The sequence below is a fragment of the Erinaceus europaeus genome, chromosome 15 (assembly GCF_950295315.1).
Source record: "Erinaceus europaeus chromosome 15, mEriEur2.1, whole genome shotgun sequence".
Taxonomy (NCBI): Eukaryota; Metazoa; Chordata; class Mammalia; order Eulipotyphla; family Erinaceidae; genus Erinaceus; species Erinaceus europaeus.
The window spans coordinates 40,042,624-40,067,134 of NC_080176.1; the positions used below are offsets into that span (position 1 = coordinate 40,042,624).

Sequence of the window (24,511 nt, forward strand, 5' to 3'; positions counted from 1 at the left end):
CTAATAAAGTTATTTAAAATCAGCTATCCAGCTTGTAGATATTTCACTAAGTATGTAACAGAAAAATACAACTACACTTGCCCTAAACCCTATAATATGCATGCTGCAATAAATACACCCAAACAATGTGAGTTGCTACTAATCTAAGCAAAAGCATTATTCTACGCTATCCAACTATGTCTCATCTTTAAAAATCAGTATTTTTCATAGTAAGTCATTTATTTGTTTTAGAAATAAATCTGTCCAACAAAAGACACAGACATGAGCAACTGGCCAGTTTTGGACATCAAATAGACAATCCATTTCTCTATTAAAAATAGGCCTACCATGTGATTCAATAATTCTTTCCTTAGGTAGCTATTCAAGAACCACAAAACACTCATCCAGGGTTCATTTACATATTAACATACATATTAACTGCAGCACTATTCTCCCCACCACTTTTTCTATTTATGATTAGTAGTGGGTTACAAGACCATAAAATGACAGTGTACAGTTCCACACCACCACCAAAGTCCTGTATCCCCACCCTCTCACCTTCCAAAGATAATCACTATAGTTCTCGTAAGTCTTAGAAATAGTCCATGTACTTTTTTTCTTTTTTCTTTCTCTCCCCCCCCCCCCTTTAGGTTCATGTGTATCAGATCGCTAGATTCCACATATGTAAATGAAACCATCTGGTAGGTGTCTTTCATCTCTTTACTTCATTTCACTAAGCATTATCACCTCTACCTCCATTCATTTTGCCCCAGAGGCAAAAAGATTGCAGAGTAGTATTCCATAGAATACATATCTGATAATTTCTTTAGCCAGTCATCTGTTCATGAGCATTTAGGCTGCTTCCACTCTTTGGCTATTGTGAATAATGCAGCTGTGAACACTGAGCTGCATGTCAATTTGAATTAGTATCTGCGCGTCCTTTGGATGAATGCTTAGAATGGTATTGCTGGATCATAAGGTAATTCCATTTTTTACTTAAGGACTCATCATACAGTCTTCCAAAGGGCTACTTCAGCACTATTTGTAATAGCCAAATTTTTGGAAAAAATCCAAATACCCAGTAACAGTTAAGCGGTTATGGAAGGAATGGTATACACACAGTGGAGTAGCACTCAGCTGTAATAAATGATAAAACGTTCGCTTTTGTTACAACTTGGATAGAACCTGAAGGAATCATGTTAAGTAAAATCAACCAGGAGGAGAAGACTAAATACCTAGTGATCTCATTTATAGGTCAGAGTTAAGAATCAAGGGAGAAAACTGGGTAAAACTCTAAAATTGGCTACGAAGTTATCTCAGAAGACTTCAGAACTTAAGGGAAGACCTGAAGAGGAGTTGAAAGAGGAGTGTGTGTGGTAGAGGGAGATGCACTGGTAGACGCTGTTGTCCTGGCTAACAACTGACACGGGGAGATGGCTGACGTGGGGAGATGGGAAATTAGACACTGGGAAGATGGCACTCTTTCGATCAGTATTTCCCCAAGCAAGTGATTAAAAAAAAAAAAATCTGGAGTAGGGCAGCAACGCAGCGGGTTAAGCGCACATGGCGCGAAGTACAAGGACAGGCATAAAGATCCCAGGTCAAGCCCCCGGTTCCCCACCTGTAGGGGAGATGCTTCACAGGCAGTGAAGCAGGTCTGCAGGTGATTATCTTTCTCTCCCCATCTTCCCCTCCTCTCTCCATTTCTCTCTGTCCTATCCAACAATGATGACAGCAATAACAACAATAACAACTACAACAACACTAAAAAACAAGGGCAACAAAAAGGAAAGTAAATAAATAAATATATTAAAAAATTTTTAAAAAGAAAGAAAAAAATTTTTTATTATCTATTTTTACCAGAGCACTGTTCAGCTCTGGCTTATGGTGGTACAGAGGATTGAACCTGGGACTTTGGAACCTCAGTTATGAGAGTCTCTTTGCATAGACGTTATGCTATTCCCCCCCTCCCACCAAAGTGATCGTAAAAAAAAATTCATTTTTCCTTTATTCAAAATACATACCTTTGGTCAGTGAGCTATCCCTAGTTTGTATCTTTTTAAATGAATTACTAGTTTTATTTATTTATTTTTTTTTTGGCCTCCAGGGTTATTGTTGGGGCTCGGTGCCTGCATCATGAATCCACTGCTCCTAGAGGCTGTTTATTTCCCTTTTGTTGACCTTGTTGTTTTATCGTTGTGGTTATTATTACTGTTGTTATTGATGTCATTGTTGGAATAGGAGAGAGAGGAATGGAGAGAGGAGGGGAAGACAGAGAGGGGGAGAGAAAGATAGACAGCTGCAGACCTGCTTCACTGCTTGTGAGGCAATCCCCCTGCAGGTGGGGAGCCGGGGGCTCGAGCCGGGATCCTTACGCGATCCTTACGCGGGTCCTTACACTTTGCACCATCTGCGCTTAACCTGCTGTGCTACCGCTCAACCCCCAAATGAATTACTTATTAATCTAAGAATACAATAGTAGTAAACAGATACAATGTGAAATTTTGAAGTTTATAAAAACTCCCTGGGCGGGGGAGACAGCATAATGGTTATGCAAAGAGACTCTCATGCCTGAGGCTCCACAGTTCCAGGTTCAATCCCCTGCACCACCATAAGCCAGAGCTGAGCAGTACTCTGGTTAAAGAAAAAAAAAAAAAAAACTCCCTCTATCTCAAAGCATCACTTTTTCTTTTTCGTTCTTTTTTTTCCTAAAGACCAGACTGAACTGTAATGAGCTATTACCGTAGCCCTGTTGTTGTCCTGGGTAGCCCTGCTGCCCTGGGTACTGCTGCTGCTGGGGTGGGTAACCCTGCTGTGGAGGTGGTCCTTGGTAAGCATCCTGCTGTTGGCCATATTGTGAATTTCCTATAAGATAATTGGAGAAGAGCAAAAAAATAATAAACCTGAGAGTTTACTTAACTAATTTCTTTCCACTAAGATGCATAGCCAACAACACAAGAACAAAATAAAATGCCATGTTGATTTTTAAGTTAACAAAACAAAGAAAAAAAAAAACTCAAACCAAACAGAAGGATTTCGGCCAAACAAACTGCAGTTAAAGCCAATTTTGCAAGGTTGAACTGCAGCATTTTCAGCGTCTCTGCCATACGAGCATTACATTTACTGGAACATCACAGTCATAAGATCATGACTATGCTAAATAAAATAAAAAAGACAAAATTAAAGACAGCTACTAGAGCACACACTAGCTACACAAGATCAGCAAGCTGTTTCCTAAAGGCACTATATACTTAAGTGTAAAATACTATGTAATCACACGCAATGGGAAAAAGTATTGATGAATTTAGGTTCAAATAGAAAATTTCCACTGAGGAAAAAAATATGTATTTTTTTAAAGTTTAGTCTTTTATTGTTGTTAGAAATGGCAAGTAATGGTTATACATTTAAATATTTGTAAGGAAATTATTTGATTGTTCTGGGCTCTCTGTAACTTTTAAGATAGCCAGCGACTAGTATTCTACAAGAGCTTTGCATGGGTACAAGTTGTCTTATGCAAAGAGTTTTTGTTCCTGTAGAAGGGGATATATATACGTGTGTGTGTGTGTGAAGGTATATAGATACCTCCTTCGTAGTAATGTTGTGAGGAATCCTCGTAAGGCCTATCGTAGCCTTGTTCAGGATACGACGGTTGCTGATAACCGTAATCATTATGACCTACATCAATTCGACAAGAGACAGGAAGAAATGTTAATGGCCACTGAGTGAAAACCCTAGATATATTTAAACTTTCAGATAAAATTGAAGGAAAAAAAAAGAGAGAGAAAGAAAGAAAAGAAGAAGAAATGGAAATACATGAAAATTATCTCAATTGCATTAGCCACATACTTACCTATGTGATTTTGTTTTCATACAGAAATAAAGTGCAAATCTTTCAAGCAAAAACAGTGCTAGAAAACATTACACTGAGTTTTAACTTTGATAATCTTCATCCAGGAAGAGAAAGGAAACCTTTATTTTCCATTTTTTGGAGAGAAAATGAAAAGTATCTAGGCCTTTCACATGTAAATCACCTGAATTAAATTAAAATGAGCAGAAGAAGCAAGTATCACATTTTGTCAAATACTTGTTATGCTGGTCATCATTTCCACAGCATATGCTAAAAACATGCAGAATATAAAGAGAGGTCCATAAGTCATTTCCCCTGAAAACAAGATAAAATTTTTCACATTCTATGTACTTACATATATGTACTTTAAAATATTTTCAGAGTAAATACGTATAGTTTAATTCTGCATTCTAGAAGCTTTTAGAAAATATTTCTAAAGTATCATGAACATGAAATGCAGAAAATATTGTGTCATATGCTACAGAACACCTTGTGTTTTAAAGCACAGTAAGATTTCCTCTATGAATTGACTATACTTTAATGGAAATTAGTATTCTAATTCTTTGAATCATGTGTACAAAGCAAATGTAGGAAATAACCTTTCAGTTAGGCAATTTTTGCCTAAGGAAAGAAGACTGTAGTTATGATTAGAAGTACTATGACTCAGTACTCCAGTATTCCAATGTTCCTAAACCACTTGGGAAAAAAAAATTAGACTCAAGTTTGGCAAATTATAGCCTACAGCTTAAATACAGCCAGTGATCTGTTTTTGTAAATAAAGTTTTATTGGAACATAGGAATGCCCATTCATATTTTTTGCAGCTGTTTCTATGCTCCGAAGGGTTCAAAAGTTGAGAGCAAGACCACAGAACTAAAATATTTACTTTCTGGCCTCTCATAAAAACATTTGCCAACACCTAACATATAATTACTTACATAAATATCTGAACATAATAAAAAAAAAATAGCCATTGCTGTTTAAGAATAGAATGGTTATTACAAGTCGAACACTCTATGTGAACATCAGACAATACACAGATATGTAGGGGGGGAAGGACTAAACTCTTTTAACCCTCTGATGTAATAAAATGAATTGCTTATACTAATCTTAAAGTTTGTGCATTATAGAAATTTATACATAGTTTTGAACCATAATATTTACAATAATAAAAATTTCGTATTTTAGGAAGAACTCAAGACTTTTAAAATTAAACAAAGGAATCCATTATTTTCAGCAGACTTCCTTACTATAAAATATAACAATGTAGATTTTGACCTGTTTAAAATATCTTCAAGTATAAAATCGCTAGCGTTTCATTTAAAATCTAAGTATCTGTATGTGAAAGGAGGAGTGGGGGAGAAAATCAATATTTAGTGAAGGCAAGAAAATGAGGTTAAAAAACACATTACTGTCTAAGCAGAACTGTCCATACACAAGAGCACTGTTCCTAATACATATTTACTGAATGTTTTCCACAAATGAGTGTCTGCTCTACCTACAGAGTTTCTACGGTTAAACTCAGTATTTTTCTACCAGCACAGAAGTGGTGGGCATAGTGTTTCTTAAATATGTTAGGTCAGTTTTTAGTCAATGCTCCCAAGACCTTGTATTTTAGTTCTTGGTTTCTGGAACTTTCTCTGGTAAGTAATTTACCTTAAATATAGCAAGAGAGCTTACTAATTAAATAATTACTAAATAACTGAAGATTCTGGCAAATTCTTTCAAAGACCTATCATTTTCATTTGTAATATAAAAGCTCACCTTTAACAGATCCGTCTTATCATTTATTTGGTCTTCAACCATGTGTCATTATGTTTTTAAAGATTGAGAAGAACTGAGTTATACAGCAAAAGTCTAACTGTATGCTTGGTTTTATTACTAAGTGTAGCAGTACATCTTTACTGACCATTCTTTCATAATACCTTCCCCATTTAAAAAGTAAGTAATAATAACCATTAAGTCAAATAACTAGAGCTTAAACCTGGTTTCCAAATGTCTGTCCTTCCTTTTCTGCCACCTGCATGTTGTGGATATTATTTAGCCTCTAAAATTCTTTCAAACAAATTTTATAAACTATCTCATTAAGAATATGCAACATTAACTAAAATAACATTTGGAAAAATACTAAAGAACTATATCCTTTCTGTATTTATACAATGCATTCAAGTAAGCCAGTATGTGAACTTTGTAGTATGTAAATTATCTCAATAAAAGTCTCAGTGAATAAAAAGTTATCAGTACCATTTGCTTTGGTTAGAATTCCAAATATAAAAGAATTCTCTTATATAGGAAAACATTCCTGATGGCTCTAGTATGGAATAGCTAAAATATACTTAATAGAACACAAACTAATGCTATCATTGGTGCTTTCGCTTATAAAGGTGTTTCTACATTTAGAAGAAACAGATCATTAGTTGTTCAGCCTCATTATTCTCTACATTAATACTGGGCAGGGATAGAAAGTGGGAAAGTTAACATTAGGAGAGATTACCATCAGGGTAATATTGCTGGTTCATGCCTTCTGGAGGACCTTGACCACCATGACTGTATTGGTCCCCATAATAGTCTTCCTGGCCTGAGTACTGCTGTGGTGGGCCTGTAAAACCACAACCAGTCAAGACGTAAATATTTGTGCTGTATGTCTCCTCTGCTATAACGAGAGATTACTTCTCAACTGTAGATTCCCCACCCATGCTCTGGCAATTCAAGATACTTTTGGTCTTATATGCACACACAAACACATAGCAGCAACACATACAAGATTTGACAAAAATTAATGTTAGGATGATACATGCAATATAAAATGATACCAACTCAAAAAATAATCAATGAACTTGTTACAAAATACTCAAGCTGACAGAGTATTGATTTCCTTTCTGATATTAAAGCAGTCTGAAATCAAATCAGGTTGCTGACAACATATTTAGTAACTTCTCAAAAATGAAGTTCTTCTGCAAATCAGTGAACATTTAATATAAAAATTTTATGATGTAGCTTTTCCCAAAAAATAGGACCAAAGGAAGCTGCATACCAGGAAGTTCTTATACACTTCATGGCATTTGTATCTACAATATCCTCTACATTTAAGGAAGGTACGTGGAATTCAATTTTTAAAGAAACAAGAATTCCTGCTTTCAACTGTTGCTCTTTACAAGAGTTGAAAGCAAGAATTCAGTTAAGCAGGAAAACCCCCCAAATAGAATCTTACCCTGCTGAGGTGGCCTATATGGAGGGATCTGTCTCTGGCTTATAATGTGATTGCCTTGGTTAACTTGACCCATCATGCCCATAGGTGGCTGCTGTCCCTGGTAATGCTGCCCACCTCCCTGGGGCATATTGTATTGTTGAGAAGGAGGCTGCTGATGCATCATTGGACCTAAAATGAGACAAAACACCATGTACAGTATATATATTAACATGTAAGGTTTTCTTAGCTTTGTTTTTCACCTTTAAAAGAAATATAGAAGGCTGGAGAGATAGCATAGGTTATGCAAAAAGGCTTTCATGCCTGATGCTTCAAGGTCCCAAGTATAATCCCCAGCACCACCCAGAAGCCAGAGCTGAGCAGTACTTTGGTAAAATAATAATAAAATTAAGAACACATATATAATATTACACATATAATAAAGTTAAAACATATAATGCTTATTATTTTTAAGAAGAAACACAGAAATTGTGTATACCATATAGCCCCTCCAACAAAAATACTCTAACAAATCTTTGGGTGAAAAGAGCATTTGGGTGAAAAGTGCATTCTTGGGAAAGAACAGTGGTTTACATCTGAGGCTCTGATGCTTGACTTTCAATACCCAGTACCACTGTAACACAAAGCTGAGCAGCTCTCTGGTTTTAAAAAAATGAACAAAATAAAAGCAAGTAATATTTTAAGTCAGAGGTAGATAGCATAATGGTTATGCAAAGAGACTCTCAAGCCTGAAGCTCCAAAGCCTTAATCAATCCCTTGCACCACCATAAACCAGAGTCACTCATTTCAGTCCTGGAACCTCTGTGGCAGGGCTCGTTTTCCACAGGCTTTTCTCAACCCATACCAATTGATCCTGCATCTACTGACCTCAACCTAATCGATGCAACCAGTACCACCTCGACATGTTTCACTTCAGATTGTGTCCAGAGGGGCTGGGCATGGGATGTCAACCCTCCAGCTCCAGTTTTCTTGTGAGACCTTTCCTAGCTCATAGGACTCCTTAATTCCATTCTGGGTGGTCCACCTCCTAACAAACCCACAGAACCTAGATATAGATCAGGGGCCAGGAGATGGAGTGTGTGCACACATCCATAAGTGAGGGGAATATATACACCTTAAAGTAAAAGTGTGCAATATATTGCAGTGAGTCAGTAAGTGCAGTGAGCAAGTAGAAAGGCCTAAAAAAGATACTTTTTGTATTAGGTACCATAAAATACTTAGTCAAATAGTTTCTACTTAGACCTAGATACCCATCTCACCTACTTCCTATTTCACTTCCCTCAAGTCTAACCCTGTCAGACAAAGTAAGGGCTACAAAAGGTAGAGAGGGGCAAGAGACTGGCACACTTTAATGATGGCTCTTTTGGTTACTACCAGGCCACCCTATCGCCCAGGACCCTAGTCAGGGAGTCCTGGGATTCCCACACAGACATGATGGGCCTAGACCTCTAATAGATCCCTCTCTCCACTGTCACTGGTCATCTACATCAGGGTCAACATAATGGACCCCTTTGTGGGCCCCCATAGGACCTTGCCCTCAATGTGGGTCAACAATGATAGGGACTATTTCATTCTCTGGAAGAAGGCTGGGTAAACATACTCTACCACTCGAGGAAGATGGGTCCTAAAATTAGTGCAGTCTAGAATGCTCCTAGCTGTGACTACAGATCAAGAGCTCAGACCTACAGGGATGCAGAGGTTACACAGGCTCCTGCACTGAATATAGACCCCAGACAAATCAAAGGGTTTGTAGTTAACAGTGTGTGTGTGTGTGTATTCCCCACCCTCACCCCCACCCCACATTTGGGAGCTTCTCTTTTCCTTGATCCAGCTTTCTAGTCCTATTTCCAACTCTGACACTATCTCCCCAGATAATACCTTTGGCCAGCCTGCATGTTAGCTGTCAGGTTCAAGCAAAAATTAGTAAAGTCATGGGCCCCTTGGAATAAACCTAAAACAGACCGACTATCATTTTCCAAAATGGGAGACCCTAAATCTTATCTGCCTTTAGGTTCCTGAGTATTAAATACTTTGTTCTGTTTTATATCTTAACGCTTTTTCAGCCACCAAGTTCCGAATGCTACCAATTCCCTGGGCAGATGATCTGATCAGTGGGTCCTGGAGCCCTGCCTCCCCAGAGTTCTGCACCACCAGGAAAAAAAGAGACAGGCTAGAAGTATGGATTGACTTGCCAACACCTATGTTCAGCGGGGAAGCAGTTACAGAAGCCAGACCTCCCACCATTTGCACTCCATAATGATCCTGGGTCTATGCTCCCAGAGGGATAAAGAATAGGGAAGCTTTCAAGGGAGGGGATGGGATATGAAACTCTGGTGGTGGGAATTGTGTGGAATTATACCCCGCTTATCCTATGGTCTTGTCAATATATTTCATTTTATAAATAAACTTTAAAAATTAAAGATGTTTGGGAGTCAGGAGGTAGCAACGGGTTAAGTACACATGGCACAAAGCACAAGGACGGCTTAAAGATACCAGTTCGAGTCCCCGGCTCCTGCAGGGGAGTCACTTCACAAGCGGTGAAGGAGGTCTGCAGCTGTCTATCTTTCTCTCCCCGTCTTCCCCTCCTCTCTCCATTTCTCTCTGTCCTATCCAACAACAATGACATCAGTAACAACAACAATAATAACTACAACAATGAAATAAGGGCAACAAAAGGGAAAATATTTTTAAAAATTAAAGATGTTTAAAGTTCATTTGTGTAAAATATTTGCAAACAACTGAAGGCAACAAATCCTTGATCATTGGTTTAAAATCCACTGAAAACCTAGTGAGGGTTGAATTGTTATGTGGAAAACTAGGAAATGTTATGCGTGTACAAACTATTGTATTTTACTGTCAACTGTAAACCATTAATCATCCAATAAAGAAATAAACAAATAAATAAAATCCACTGAAAGAGTATTCGAACATATTTTAAAACCAAGTGGAAGGAATACACAAACATCTCAAGTATATACATCTATCTTTACATACTATGTAATATTTATACTACCTAGTATGGGTACTATGTAATTTTTTTAGGAAAGGTAGAATCCTGAGTTCCACAAGAAAACACATCAAAACAAAATGAGCCTCAAAAATTTACATAGTAAATTAGTAGACAAACTAAATGGGGAAAAACAAAACTTAATTTCTGGATATTCATTTGTTAATATTTTTTAATGCTCATTCATTATATAATAGTAAATAAGGAAATTTCATCAAAAATAAGCGAGCATCGACTATAAACCACTAATCCCCCAATAAAGAATTTTTTAATGACAACATAACATTGAAAATATTTAACATTAGACGTGCCTACAATGTTGTTTCAATTAATATTATTCTTCAAGTTTTTTGCCAAGAAACCTGAAGATCAATAAAATTACACACCTAATACCAGTTGAGAATCAGAAAAGAGAAAACAAAAAACCATGGGCTGGGGAGACAGCATAATGTAAAGACTTTCATGCCTAAAGCTCTGAGGCCCCAAGTTTAATTCCCAGCACTACCAAGAGCCAGGGTTGAACAGTGCTCTGGTCTCTTTCTATTTCTCTCTCATTAAAAAATAATGAGGTGATCCATGAGTGGATAAAGCATTAGACTCTCAAGTATGAGGTCCTGAGTTCAATCCCCAGCAGCATATGTACCAGAGTGGTGTCTGGTTCTTTCTCTCCTATATTTCTCATTAATAAATTATCATCTAAATTTTATAGGTATCTTCAATGATGCAAAGACAACAAAAATAAATTAATGGGACTACATTACATTAAAAAGCTTCTGTACAGCAAGAGAAATGACTACCCAAACAAAGAGACTCCTTCCAGAATGGGAGATCTTTACATGCCATACATCAGTCAAGAGACTACTAACCAAAATATATAAAGAGCTTACCAAACTCAGAAACAAAAAAATAAATAAATAAAGGCAACAATGAAATACCACTGCCTCTACTGTGAGAATGTCATACATCAGAAAGGGTAGCAGCAACAAATGCTAGAGAGGTTGCAGGTGAGGTAGGGGGGTAAAGGAATCCTCCTGCACTTCTAGTGGGAATGTCAATGGGCCTAACCTCTATGGAGAGCAATCTGGAGAACTCTCAAAAGGCTAGAAAATGGACCTACCCTATGACCCTGAAATTCCTCTCCTGGGGATATATCCTAAGGAACCAAACACATTTACTCTAAAGATATTTGTACAACTATGTTCATAGCAGCACAATTTGTAATAGTCCAAACCTGGAAGCCACCCAGGTGTCCAATAATAGATGAGTGGCTGAGCAAATTGTGGTCTATATACACAGTGGAATACTACTCAGCTATTAGAAATGGTGACTTCACCTTCTTCACCCTACCTTGGATGGAGCTTGAAGGAAACATGTTAAATGAGATAAATCATAAAGAGAAGGATGACTATGGGATATTCTCACTCACTGACAGAGTTGAAAAATAAGAACAAAAGGGAAAACACAAAGTAGAATTTGGACTGGAGTTGGTATATTGCACCAGAATAAAAGACTCTGGGGGGGGGGGGGGGTTGGGTGAATAAAGGTCCTGGAAAAGGATAACAGAGGACCTAGTGGGAGTAGTATTGTTATATGGAAAAAATGAGAAATGCTACACATGTTATCAACTACTGTATTTTACTGTTGACTGTAAACTATTAATCCCCCCAATAAAATTAACTAAGGAAAAAAGGAATTAAAAATAAAGTAGTAGGCTCAGAATGCTAACATTTGTGACTTCAAAGGTGCCATCACTAGGTATTTATGCAATTTGTTTTCAGTAAATGATGACTCTGCCTTGTCAGTCTTCTTCCAAAGTGATTAAAGACCTCTTACCTTAACAGAAGCGCGCACACACACACACACACACACACACACACACAAACTGCACGAGTTAAAATGAAAATTAAAAATAAAGGAGAAAGCAAAAAATACAGTATGAATATTCAACTAAAAATGATTTTAAAAAAATTGAAGCTCTAAAGGAAAAACAGGTAGTCCGGGAGGGGGGCTCAGTAGATAAAGCACTGGACTCTCAAGTGTAAGGTCCTGAGTTCAATCCCCACAGCACATGTACCAGAGTGATGTCTGAGTCTCTCTCTCTTTCTCTCTCTCTCTGTATCTTCTTCATATGTATATTAAAAGAAAAACAATAATTTTATTAGATTACTGGAAGTCATAACATATTTTTCTATGCAAAGCCGGGTCAGGACTTTTCTGACAACCCAATAGTTTAAACATTAGGGGAAATCATGGCTTTTATGCTTTAAAATCTTTTAGGACTGTTGGCAATTCTCATCACAAAGAACTGAATTACCATGTTTTTTTCTTTTATTATCTGTCATTTCCCATGTCCATCTGAGGATCCTCAACATCATTCAGGATCAAGCCTGAAACCACAGACAATGAATACTACTGCTAAAACATGATATATCACAAAATCAATTCTAAAAATGCATAACAAAGATTACAAAAGAGAGCACTGATATGTAACTACACACATTACTATATGCTTAAAAATTATTCATTAGTTTACATAAATAATCCTGGGGCTAAGGTGCACTACAAAGTGTAACTATTCAAACCCTTCCTCATAGTCTAAGGAGCAGTGTCATGTGTCTTGAACATATGGGGGGGGGGGTCTCAAATCTTCTATTACTGAACTTCTTTTATAAAAAGTATTTTAGGGAGTCGAGCGGTAGCGCAGTGGGTTAAGTAAGCCATGCAAAGCGCAAGGGCCGGCCTTAAGGATCCCGGTCCAAGCCCCCCTGACCCCTCCTGCAGGGGAGTCCCTTCACAAGCTGTGAAGCAGGTCTGCACGTGTCTTTCTCTCCCCCTCTCTGTCTTCCTTTCTCCATTTCTCTCTGTACTATAAAACAATGAAGACATCAATAACAACAATAGTAACTACAACAATAAAACAAGAAGAGCAACAAAAGGGAATAAATTTTTTCTTTAAAAAGTATTTTAAGGTGACTATAAAGACAACATTGACTTCCAGAGGCGGGGCTACGAGCAGCTGCAGATCTGTTTCTCTCCTCTCCTCTCCTCTCCTCTCCTCTCCTCTCCTCTCCTCTCCTCTCCTCTCCCTCCTCTCCTCTCCTCTCCCAGATCAACTAGGAATACCAAAGGAGACCACGTGGGACTGAACCAAGACAAGACTAGAACCACTACAGGAACCCACCAAATCACTGGTGAGTGCAAACACACGTGGCTAGTGACAGAGAGGAGCCTAGGGAGAGACTAAGTGGCTGGTAACAGTCTGACAGTCTATTAGTTGAGACACCACCTCCAGTCTGTTCCACCAACAAGGGGACAGCTGAAGGGAGGAGAGGACTCCCCAGAGACTCACCAAGTGCAACTCTGAGTCTGCATTGCTACTGCCCTCAAAGTCTGGAGCAGCGGCATGGAGGGACACCAAGGGACAGAGATCCAACCAGGAAATTCACGAAAAGACCTATACCTCTGTGGCATAGCTGTGGGGCTGTGAAAAGTCTCTTTGCATAACCACTGGACTATCTCTGCCACACCCTGCTTTATCTCTTGGTCAGGAGTCAGTGATTAAGCTAAGAAGCCTACTTATAGTTTAGAAGCCCTCAGGCTCGCATAGCCTACAGAGAAGAAAAAAGAGGCTTTTAAATCACTGAGTTCCAACTTAAGAATTAAAATACTATTGAAACAACTATTAACTTCCACCACTGTGAACCCTTTAATTACCTTACTGAGACACAAGTCAATCCAGGAAATAGTGATCAGTAATTTGAAAAGTACCAAGAGAGGGAACTCATAACCTAATATATAAAATAGGTAAACCAACAAGAAGAAATATTGGAGAAACAAACCAGGACAACAATCCAGCTAAAAGCCCCCCAAAGGGTGAAGCAAAAATAACAAGTTCAACATCCAAACATTAGCTAAGGAAATAATCACAGGAGTGAGTAAAGAGTTTGAAAGAATTATAGTCAGAAATACAGGAACAACAAATGAGACTCTGGAAGAAAACATTATCTCAAGGTTATTAGAGAGCTAAAAGCTGAAATAGCTGAGCTAAGAATACAACTAGCTGAACAAGCTAAAACAGTAATACAAAACAAAATAGATGAACTCCAGAAAACAGTAGAGGGGAGAGAGAATAGAATCAATGAGGCTGAAGACAGAATTAGCAAGATTGAGGATGAATTAGAGACAACTAAAAAAGAGATTAAGAGATGCTAAAAACAACAACAGAGACCTATGGGATGACTTCAAAAGAAACAATATACGCATTATTGGCATACCAGAGGACGAAAGAGAGGGAGAGGAAGAAAGCATTCTTCAGGCAATAATAGCTGAAAACTTCTCTAGTCTAGACAACTTCAAAGACATAAAGGTTCAAGAAGCCCAGAGGGTCCCGAACAGAATTAACCCAGACTTAAAGACACCAAGACACATCCTATTTAGAATGGAAAGGAATAAGGATAAAAAAAGGATCCTGAAGGCTGCAAGAGAAAAACAGTCACCCACAGAAGAAAACCCATAAGATTAGCAGCAGACTTCACCACACAAACACTACAGGCCAGAAGAGAATGGCAAGATATCTGTCCAGTGCTCAATGAGAAAGGCTTTCAACCAAGAATACTATATCCTGCTAGACTGTCATTCAGACTAGATGGAGGCATCAAAACCTTCTCAGACAAGCAACAGTTGAAGGAATCAATTATCACCAAGCCTTCCCTGAAAGAAGTTCTGAAAGGTCTCCTATAAACAGTCAGACCATCATAAATAGGACATATATCAAAACACTCTAAAACTCTACAAGAATGGCGTTAAAATATCTTCAGTTCTTGATACCAGTAAATGTCAATGGCCTGAATTCACCTATTAAAAGACACAGAATAGGAAGATGGATCAGAAAATACAACCCAACAATATACTGTTTACAGGAAACCCACCTAACTCAACAAGACAAACGGAGACTTAAAGTGAAAGGATGGAAAACTATCATACAAGCCAATGGCCCACAAAAAAGGGCAGGAACAGCTATTCTCATATCTGACATGATAGACTTTAAAATAAATAAGATTAAAAAAGATAGGAATGGACACTACTTAATGCTCAGAGTCTCAGTCAATCAAGAGGACTTAACAATTATTAACATCTATGTACCCAATGAGAAGCCATCTAAATACATCAAATGTCTACTGAAAGAGCTACAGCAATATATTAACGGCAACACAGTCATAGTAGGAGACTTCAACACCCCACTCTCTCAACTTGACAGATCATCCAGGCAGAAAATCAATAAAGACATAAGGGAGCAAAATGAAGAGATAGATAAACTAGAACTCTTGGGCATTTTCAGAGTCATTCAACCCAAGAAACTGGAATACACATTTTACTCAAGTCCACATGGGTCATTCTCAAGCATAGACCATATATTAGGCCATAAAGACAGCATCAGCCAATTCAAGAGCATTGAAATCATCCCAAGCATCTTCTCAGACCACAATGTAATTAAACTAACTCTTAACAATCAACAAAAGATTAGTAATAGTCCCAAAATGTGGAAGCTCAACAGTACACTTCTTAACAACTACTGGGTCAAAAACGAAACAAGGAAGAAATCCAAATGCATCGAGAGTTCAATGAAAATGAAGACACATGCTATCAAAATATTTGGGACACAGCTAAGGCAGTACTGAGAGGTAATTTCATAGCCATACAAGCACACATTAGGAAACAAGAAAAAGCACAAATAAAAAGCCTGATTGAACACCTTAAAGACCTAGAAGAGGAAGAACAAAGGAATCCTAAAGCAAACAGAAGGACAGAAAACACTAAAGTTAGGGCAGAAATCAATAACATTGAAAATAAGAAAATCATACAAAAGATCAACGAAAGTAAATGTTGGTTCTTTGAAAGAGTGAACAAAATCGATAAACCTTTAGCCAGACTCACAAAACAAAAAAGGGAGAAGACCCAAATAAATAGGATACTAAATGAAAGAGGAGATATCACAAAAGACACCATAGAAATTCAACATATTATGCAAGGCTTCTATGAACAACTATGTGCCACCAAGCTAGAGAACCTGGAAGAAATGGACGATTTCCTAGATACCTACCAACTTCCAAAACTAAGTAAAGAGGAAGTGTGTAACATTAACAGGCCCATCACAGCCAATGCAATTGAAACAGTTATCAAAAACATCCCAAAAATAAAAGTCCTGGACCAGATGGTTTTACAAATGAATTCTACAAAACCTTCAAAGAAGAACTAACTACTTTTACAAGTCTTTTAGAAGATTGAAGACACTGGAATAGTCCCTGCCAGCTTCTGTTGGGTAGTATGCCACCTCCCCCTGGCTTCTGCTTAACCATATGCCTATATAGGGATTTACTGATCCAAAGCTTTGGTCTATTTACATAAATCACTTTTACATAAAGCACTCCAGGGCATTGGTGGTTCAGTGATAGGATTCTCGCCTGTTCCGCCCCCTCCTTGTCACACTCTGATTTTCACCAGTCACTTTTCTCTCCACCCTCTCTATATCACATCCTGTTTCCACCCTACTTGGAGAGTATAAAAACAGCTGCTCTTCTGATTAAAGACACCTGGAAATTGCTTTCCGGCTCCAAGAGGTCCAGAGTGTATCTCCTGCGGAAGTTAGTGCGGCACGAGTTCCTGATCCCTCTCCCACGCAGCAGCCTAGATCGGCTCCAGTTGAGTTCTCTCCAAGCCAGAGAGCACTAGCTCGGGAAGAAGTACCCTCAGGCTATCCCGGCATCTGGGGCCCGGAACAGGAACCCGTAAGCAGCAGATTTACAAGAAGACATCTTAGATAAGTACACACCTTTTGGGTATCTGCAATATTGTGTTAAGGCACTGTGATTTTTTTTCTTTTTTTTTCTTATTGTTTTCCTGAGATCTCTCCACCATGGAAAATCTTTTCCAAATTCTGCATTCTTTTTCCAGTATACAATTTTTATATATCTGGGACATTTTTCTCGGGGCTGCACCTTATATCCTGTTGATCATCATAGCAGCTTTTAAGGGATATATAGGGCAACCTCTCAAAAGGCTTAAGGACCTAGAGGCTGAGGTCCAAGAGATAAAGGAAATGATCATAGAACTTAACCAGCACCTTAAAAACAAGAAGAAGCAAAGGCCTGTCGTGATCCTAACTCACCCTAATTCCTCTGCATCTTGCCCTGAGGCCCCTATTTTGGCATCTTGCCCTGAGGCCCCTATTTTGGCAGACACGTGTCCGAATTCTCCTTTGGACTCCACAGCCACTTCTTCGGCCACCCCCATTTTGGCAGACACGTGTCCGAAACCTCCTGCTGCCTCCACGGCTGCTTCTTCGCCCACCCCTGTTTTGATAGACACATGTCCGAATTCTCCTGTAGCCTTCAAAACCACTTCTTCGGCCACTTGTCCAGAAGCTTCCACTTCGGTGACTCCTCCTACCGCTACACACTTATCAGAGCAAGTCCACACATTTCCGGTCAATGTTGCCCCCAATAGACAAAAACCTCAGGCCTGGTATCCATATTCCGCCACAGACCTGAAGGAACTATGCCAGGCTATCAAAGATGACGGTGTTCATGCCCCATGGACCAGGTCCATTTTACAAGGCCTGCTTCAGAACCTTAATACCCCCCCAAGATTGGAGAGATGTGACTCGTGCTACACTCCCAGGCCCCCTCTTCCTGCAATGGGAGGCATTCTTTCGCGACGAATGTTTACAACAATCGCGGAAAAATATTCAAAATCAGCCAGAGGGTAATTTTGATGCATTGTTTGGAACAGGCCAATTAGAAACAGGGATTCAACAGGCGGAAGCCAAGTTTCCACCGGGGTATTTTGATCAAGTACGCCTGTGTGTATTAAAAGCATGGGAGCGATTAACACCACCCATGGGAGCAGCCTCAGCCCCCATTCTCTCCCTGCAACAAGAACCTGATGAATCCCTTGCTAAATTCATTGCCAGGGTCCAGTCGAGTTTGGAAAAGAAGATTTATAATCCTGACGCTCGTTTTCTCCTCCTGCGATCCATAGTCTGGGATGAAATGCTTCCGCATTTTCGACAGGCCTGTATCACTCCTAAAAACGAACACCCAGATACTTGGATTCTAGCTACACAGGATCTCAGATCAAGCTCTTTTCAAGGACCTATGTTACAGGCCTATGCAGCTACCTTACATAAGCAAAAAGGGGCTTGCTTTCAGTGCGGTCGCCAAGGGCATTGGCGTAACCAATGTCCAGAAAATAGACCGCGACCCCGCCTCCAGTCAGGGCGACCCCACCTCCAGTCAGGGCAACCCTGCCTCCAGACAGGGAATCAGAGACCACGAATGCCTTGTCCCAGATGCCAGAAAGAATTTCACTGGAGGAGAGATTGTTGGTCAAGTTTCCATAGGAACGGCACGCCTCTGCCAAATGTAAACAGGGATTTAAACTAGGTATGGGGCTTCCCTTAGCCCCGCCCCCAAGAGGGAAGGAAGCAGGTCGCCCGCTTGGTGCTGTGCCCTTCTTCCACAAACAGAAGCCCAGCTTGGGACCCAATCCGTCGCTATACCCACCACGCCAAGTAACAATAACAGAGGGTGAGCAGAAGGAGGAACCCGCGGTATGTGGGAACTTCCAGCATAGAAATAACCAGCTGGAGCAAGAGAACAGCTCAAATTCGGAGACTGAAATTTTATGGACCACCCCTGTTTTAGAAAGGGGTCACCCAACTATGACAGTAAAGATTGGTAATATTCCTTTTAAGTGTTTGATTGACACGGGAGCAGATAAGACAATATTAAGACAAGCAGAGGTTCCCCAGAGTTGGGAACTCCTCCCAGGACCACGCTTACATGGTGTTGGAGGATTGACTCAGGCATTCCGCACACGAGATTCCCTTGTGTAGGAAGATCCAGAAGGGACTACTGGACGCTTTCAGCCTTTAATAGCTGATATAAGCACCAATTTATTGGGAAGAGACTTGCTGGAATCTTTAGATGTAGTGATATCCTCAGACACCTCTGCAGGACACCACACTCACTCCTGTGAGAGTGCTAGACCCAACCAGCACCCCCAATACTAACTGCCACTGTTCGTAACAGAACTCCCCACTTAGATTGGCTTTCTGATGAGCCTGTCTGGGTGGAACAGTGGCCTTTGCATAGGGAGAAGCTAGAAATTTTAAAAAAACTCGTCCAAGAGCAGTTATCTTTGGGACACATTCGTCATTCTCGGAGCCCATGGAATACTCCAGTCTTTGTGATTAAAAAGCGCTCAGGAAAATGGCGCCTCCTCCAAGATCTTCGTGCAGTTAATAAAATCATGCAGGTTTGGGGCTCCCCCCAAAGGAGTTTGCCTCTTGCTTCCGCAATTCCCACAGGAATTCCAATCATAGCTATTGATATACAAGATTGTTTTTTTCTCTATTCCCTTACACCCACAAGATTGTAAACGTTTTGCTTTCTCTGTTCCTTCTATTAATAATGCCAGCCCTGCCGATAGATTTGAATGGGTGGTACTGCCTCAGGGCATGGCTAATAGTCCTACTATTTGTCAAGAGGTTGTTAAATCTGCCCTTTTTCCATATATTCATAAGGGCCTTAAGGTTTTTCATTATATGGATGACGTGTTAATATGGAGAGAATTAGATACAGATCTATCCGCCCTACGTGATTTTCTAATCCCTGCCTTAAAGAGAAGTGGACTTAATGTAGCTCCTGAGAAGATACAGCTAATCCCTCCAATATCTTTCTTATGCTCAGAGATTTCCCTAACGCAGATTCGTCCTTTAAAACCTTGTGTTACTTTTCCTTCTAATCTCACTCTTGCTTCTTTACAAAGTTTTCTTGGAAATTTGAATTGGCTTAGGCAGTATCTTTATCTGCCTACGAGCTGCCTGCAACCACTGTTCGATCTGTTAAAAGGAAACAAACAGCCCTCCTCAAAGCGTATGTTAACCCCCGAAGCATCCTTGGCTCTGGAAAAAGTTAACCAGGCTCTCCAGGACATGCACCTCGTTCGGTTCTCCCCCTCCTCTCCAGTAAATCTTCTAATCTTTAACTCCACCCCCACAGTAGTGGGGGCATTGTGGCAGAAACATGGCATTCTTGAATGGCTTCATACGCCAGTAGGTGGAGTTCCAAGACTCCTTACCGAGATTGATGCCTTAGCATTTATGGTTCGCCAAGGAAGAAACAGATCGGTTCAGGTCTTAGGAAGGGAACCAGATTCAATCATTCTTCCCTTTTCTCTCACTGATACAGAATGGCTCATACGCCACCATTCTCGTTTTGCCATAAGTTTAATGGGTTTTCCAGGACAATTAGATAATCATTTTCCCTCTAATAATTTGATAGCTTCTTTACCTCTGTTGCCTCTACTAGTACCTAAACTTTTCTCTCGAGATCCCATCCCCTCTGCTCCTACAGTGTTCACTGATGGTGGAAAAAAGGGAGCTGCTGCCCTTATATATTATCCAGACCAGCAATACCCCAAACCTCTCTTTACTGAACTTCCTGATAATTCCCCTCAGTACAAAGAACTTTATGCTGTTTTCCTTGCATTAAAAGCTGTACCAGAATCCTTCAACCTTTTTTCTGACAGTGTGTATACTGTTAACTTACTTCCATGGCTTGCTCGATCTTATGTAAGAATTGATGACAACCCACTTTCTCCTCTTTTAATTCAAATTGCCTCTATGCTCTGTTCTCGAACCCATCCACTGTATGTTCAGCACCTACGTTCCCAGAGCCCTCTTCCTGGTCCCTGTCCGAAGGGAATGCTGCAGCTGACCGCCTTGCCTCCACAGGAATTCTCCTAGCCTCTGTCTCTAATCCTGCTGACTTTCATTCCCTAACCCATGTTAATCTTAAAGGTCTTCGAGCTCGATTTCCTGATATTCCTCTGCCACAGTTAAAACGTATTCTTGCTACATGTTCCTCCTGTGCAGGTCTAATCAAAACACCTGCTATTCAGACTCTGGGGGTTAATCCTCGAGGTTTAAAAGCCAACGCTCTTTGGCAAATTGATGTTACCCACATACCTAACTTTGGCAAACAAAAATATGTGTTCGTCTCAATTGATACCTTCTCTAAGTTTATGTGGGCTACAGCTCAGACTGGAGAAAACTCAAAAAAGCTTATAAGCCATATGCTCTCCTGTTTTGCTGTAATGGGCTTACCTCTTCAACTTAAAATGGATAACGGACCTGCTTTTACCAGCAAACAATTTAAAGATTTTTGTTCCCTCTGGAACATTACTCATACTACAGGCATTCCGTATAATCCACAGGGACAAGGCATTGTTGAGAGGGCCCATCAAACTCTTAAGGCTCAATTAAATAAAGAAAAAGGGGAAATGTACCCCCCTAATATCCAGCTGGCAAAAGCCTTAACTACATTAAATCTCTTTAATAGTTACAAAAACTCAGACCAACCTCCTATAATTCTTCATTGGCAAACACCACCCACCCTCCCAGCTATTAAAGTCAAATGGAAAGACCCACTTGATAAAATTTGGAAAGGACCTGACCCCCTGTTGACTATGGGGAGGGGTTTCGCATGTATTTTTCCACAAAATTACTCCAAGCCTGTTTGGGTTCCTGCCCGCCATGTTCGGCAATACCCACATGATGGCGCTGATATCCCTGAAGAACAAGAAACACTGCAAGAAGACAGGCTGCAAGAGGACTGGCTATAGGATGCACCCCAGGATCCATAATACAGCATGGCAGAATCAAAAAAAAAAAAATCTGATTCACAGAACTCTTCCCCCCCCCCCAATGAATGTCTTATGCTATGACTGGCCAGTTGTGTTTTGTGAGTGAGTGAGTGAGTGAAAAAAAAAAAAAATTGAGTGAGTTGAGTGACCAAAATTTTTGTATGACCCATTGTGCTCAGAGTACTCTGAAAGTTAACTGACTTTATATAAAACGGCTGGACGCAGCCATGGTTTCTGGAGATGTCCAGAAACAGTCCAAAAATTGTTCATTCCCCCTTTTGATTTCTTTTTTAAGTCTTGATATCAATATGAAATGTTTAGTCTTAAACTGTGTGAGTAAAGATGGTTCAACTATGACAGTAGATCTAAATTCACATTTGAAATGATATATCTTATTTACAAGTTTTTCTCCTCCTGTGTGTTATAAACTATATGTTTAATATGCGTGTTTCAAGTTTGGTAAACATTAACTTAACAGTTAAATTGTAACTTCGAAGCTACGTTTTTACGAGAAGAGGTAAAATCAATTCATTTAAGCAACTGAGTGTTTAAGGTAAAACTCTAAATATTCAATGTGACAATTCATCATCTCCTAAGTTAAAATACAAATTCTCTATACAGGACATTTTTGGAGGGCCCCCAAAAATGTCCTGTAAGCTATCTTGTGGAAATTAATCCACAACAAATTTGGCATCAATCCGATATTGTAAATGTACCAAAAAAAAAAAAATTGTCACTAAAATGTGTTAACTCTAGTAACCTGAGTTTGCTTAAAAACCCAATGTAAAAATAGTTAAGAATCAATATATGTGACTTAAATTCGGTATGAAAACTTTGCTATATAAAGACTGCTACATGAGGTCACGTAAGATGACCTTTACACGAAATTATAAAGATACCTAAACCAATTATAATCATTGAGTTATCAATTGTAGTAAACTTCTAATTTGTTACAAAGTTTTTCATAAGTAATTGACTACAGCTATGACAAGCCTTCGCATAAAGAAGCATCTGCTCATATAGAATCCCCAGAAATCCATCTTGGACCCCTGACCTCTGACATCACCCACAATTACAGCCATCCCCTGAAACCCATGATGTGACCTGACACGATCTGGAGAACCTGATTCACAGACTCCAAAGGACAAGACTTTCCTACTGCCTTTCTCTCAACCATCGGTGTCTGCTCTTCCTGCTTCTGTTTCGCCCACCAAGTTTTGGCGGTTCCAGGTCACTCTCTACAGAGAAGAAAAGTTCCAGTGGCCGTCCTCCTCCATCAAGATAGACGTGTGGCATTTATTTCCTGGCCTTTGACATTGGACTGATGCTCTATAGAACTTGCTGGACACTCCTTTTATACTGCTGGACTTCTTGAAGAATGACTGTAGCAGTTCATAGAACTTACCGCCAGCTGACTCAGGATTTTGCAATGCCAGATCACCCCTCAAGCCCCTCGGCTTATCAGGCCCCCACTCCTCCACCCATCAGGCTCACTCTGTCTCTTGCTACTCTTACTTATCCCTCCCTGTCTTGTGCTAGTTCTTTTTGAAGACACTTATACACTATCATTCTGCTTTCTTCCCAACAGGTTTCCGTTCACCCCTACACTGCTATTCCCCTGAGATGAAGCCTTTTACAGACATTGACCCAGTTATATATGGCCATTAAGTAAGAGGAAGATGTTGGGGAATTGTGAGGATATGGTTGAGCTTGGAAGGGCTTGAGCCTGAGAGGTGTGTCAATCCTGTTAGTCTCTCACTCCACAGAGAGGTTGAGCAAGGAGGGACAGTAGAACCCCAAAAAAGGTGTGCCTCTTATCAGTCTCCCTGCCTCACAAAGTGCCCCGCACTCCTGATACTATGGCAAAAAGTTAAAAAGAAAGGGGGAGATGTTGGGTAGTATGCCACCTCCCCCTGGCTTCTGCTTAACCATATGCCTATATAGGGATTTACTGATCCAAAGCTTTGGTCTATTTACATAAATCACTTTTACATAAAGCACTCCAGGGCATTGGTGGTTCAGTGATAGGATTCTCGCCTGTTCCGCCCCCTCCTTGTCACACTCTGATTTTCACCAGTCACTTTTCTCTCCACCCTCTCTATATCACATCCTGTTTCCACCCTACTTGGAGAGTATAAAAACAGCTGCTCTTCTGATTAAAGACACCTGGAAATTGCTTTCCGGCTCCAAGAGGTCCAGAGTGTATCTCCTGCAGAAGTTAGTGCGGCACGAGTTCCTGATCCCTCTCCCACGCAGCAGCCTAGATCGGCTCCAGTTGAGTTCTCTCCAAGCCAGAGAGCACTAGCTCGGGAAGAAGTACCCTCAGGCTATCCCGGCAAGCTTCTATGAAGCTAACATCACTCTGATACCAAAAGCAGACAGGGACACAACCAAAAAAGAAAACTACAGACTAATATCTCTGATGAACATAGATGTGAAAATATTGAACAAAATTCTAGCCAACCGGATACAGCAGTATATCAAAAAGATTGTTCATCATGACCAAGTGGGGTTTATCCCAGGCATGCAAGGTTGGTTTAATATACGTAAATCAATCAATGTGATCCACCACATCAACAAAAGCAAGACCAAAAACCACATGGTCATATCAATAGATGCAGAGAAAGCCTTTGACAAAATACAACATCCCTTTATGATCAAAACACTACAAAAAATAGGAATAGATGGAAAATTCCTGAAGATAGTGGAGTCCATATATAGCAAACCTATAGCCAACATCATACTCAATGGTGAAAAACTAGAAGC

The 24,511-nt window shown here is 39.8% G+C and overlaps 1 protein-coding gene across 3 annotated transcripts in view; it reads right to left on the minus strand.

Moving 5' to 3' along the window:
• The window catches only part of SS18 (SS18 subunit of BAF chromatin remodeling complex), an 83,282-nt gene that overhangs the window by 12,508 nt on the left and 46,263 nt on the right, over nt 1-24,511 (minus strand). Inside the window, exons 6-9 of one of the 3 annotated variants that reach the window (XM_060173636.1) lie at nt 7,036-7,203; nt 6,319-6,423; nt 3,562-3,654; nt 2,722-2,844 (exon numbers count right to left, since the gene is read on the minus strand). In XM_060173636.1, coding sequence (XP_060029619.1) covers nt 2,722-2,844; nt 3,562-3,654; nt 6,319-6,423; nt 7,036-7,203 — 489 coding nt within the window. The remainder of the gene's footprint in view (nt 1-2,721; nt 2,845-3,561; nt 3,655-6,318; nt 6,424-7,035; nt 7,204-24,511) is intronic. The other 2 variants (XM_060173637.1, XM_060173638.1) reach the window with 2 other exon arrangements.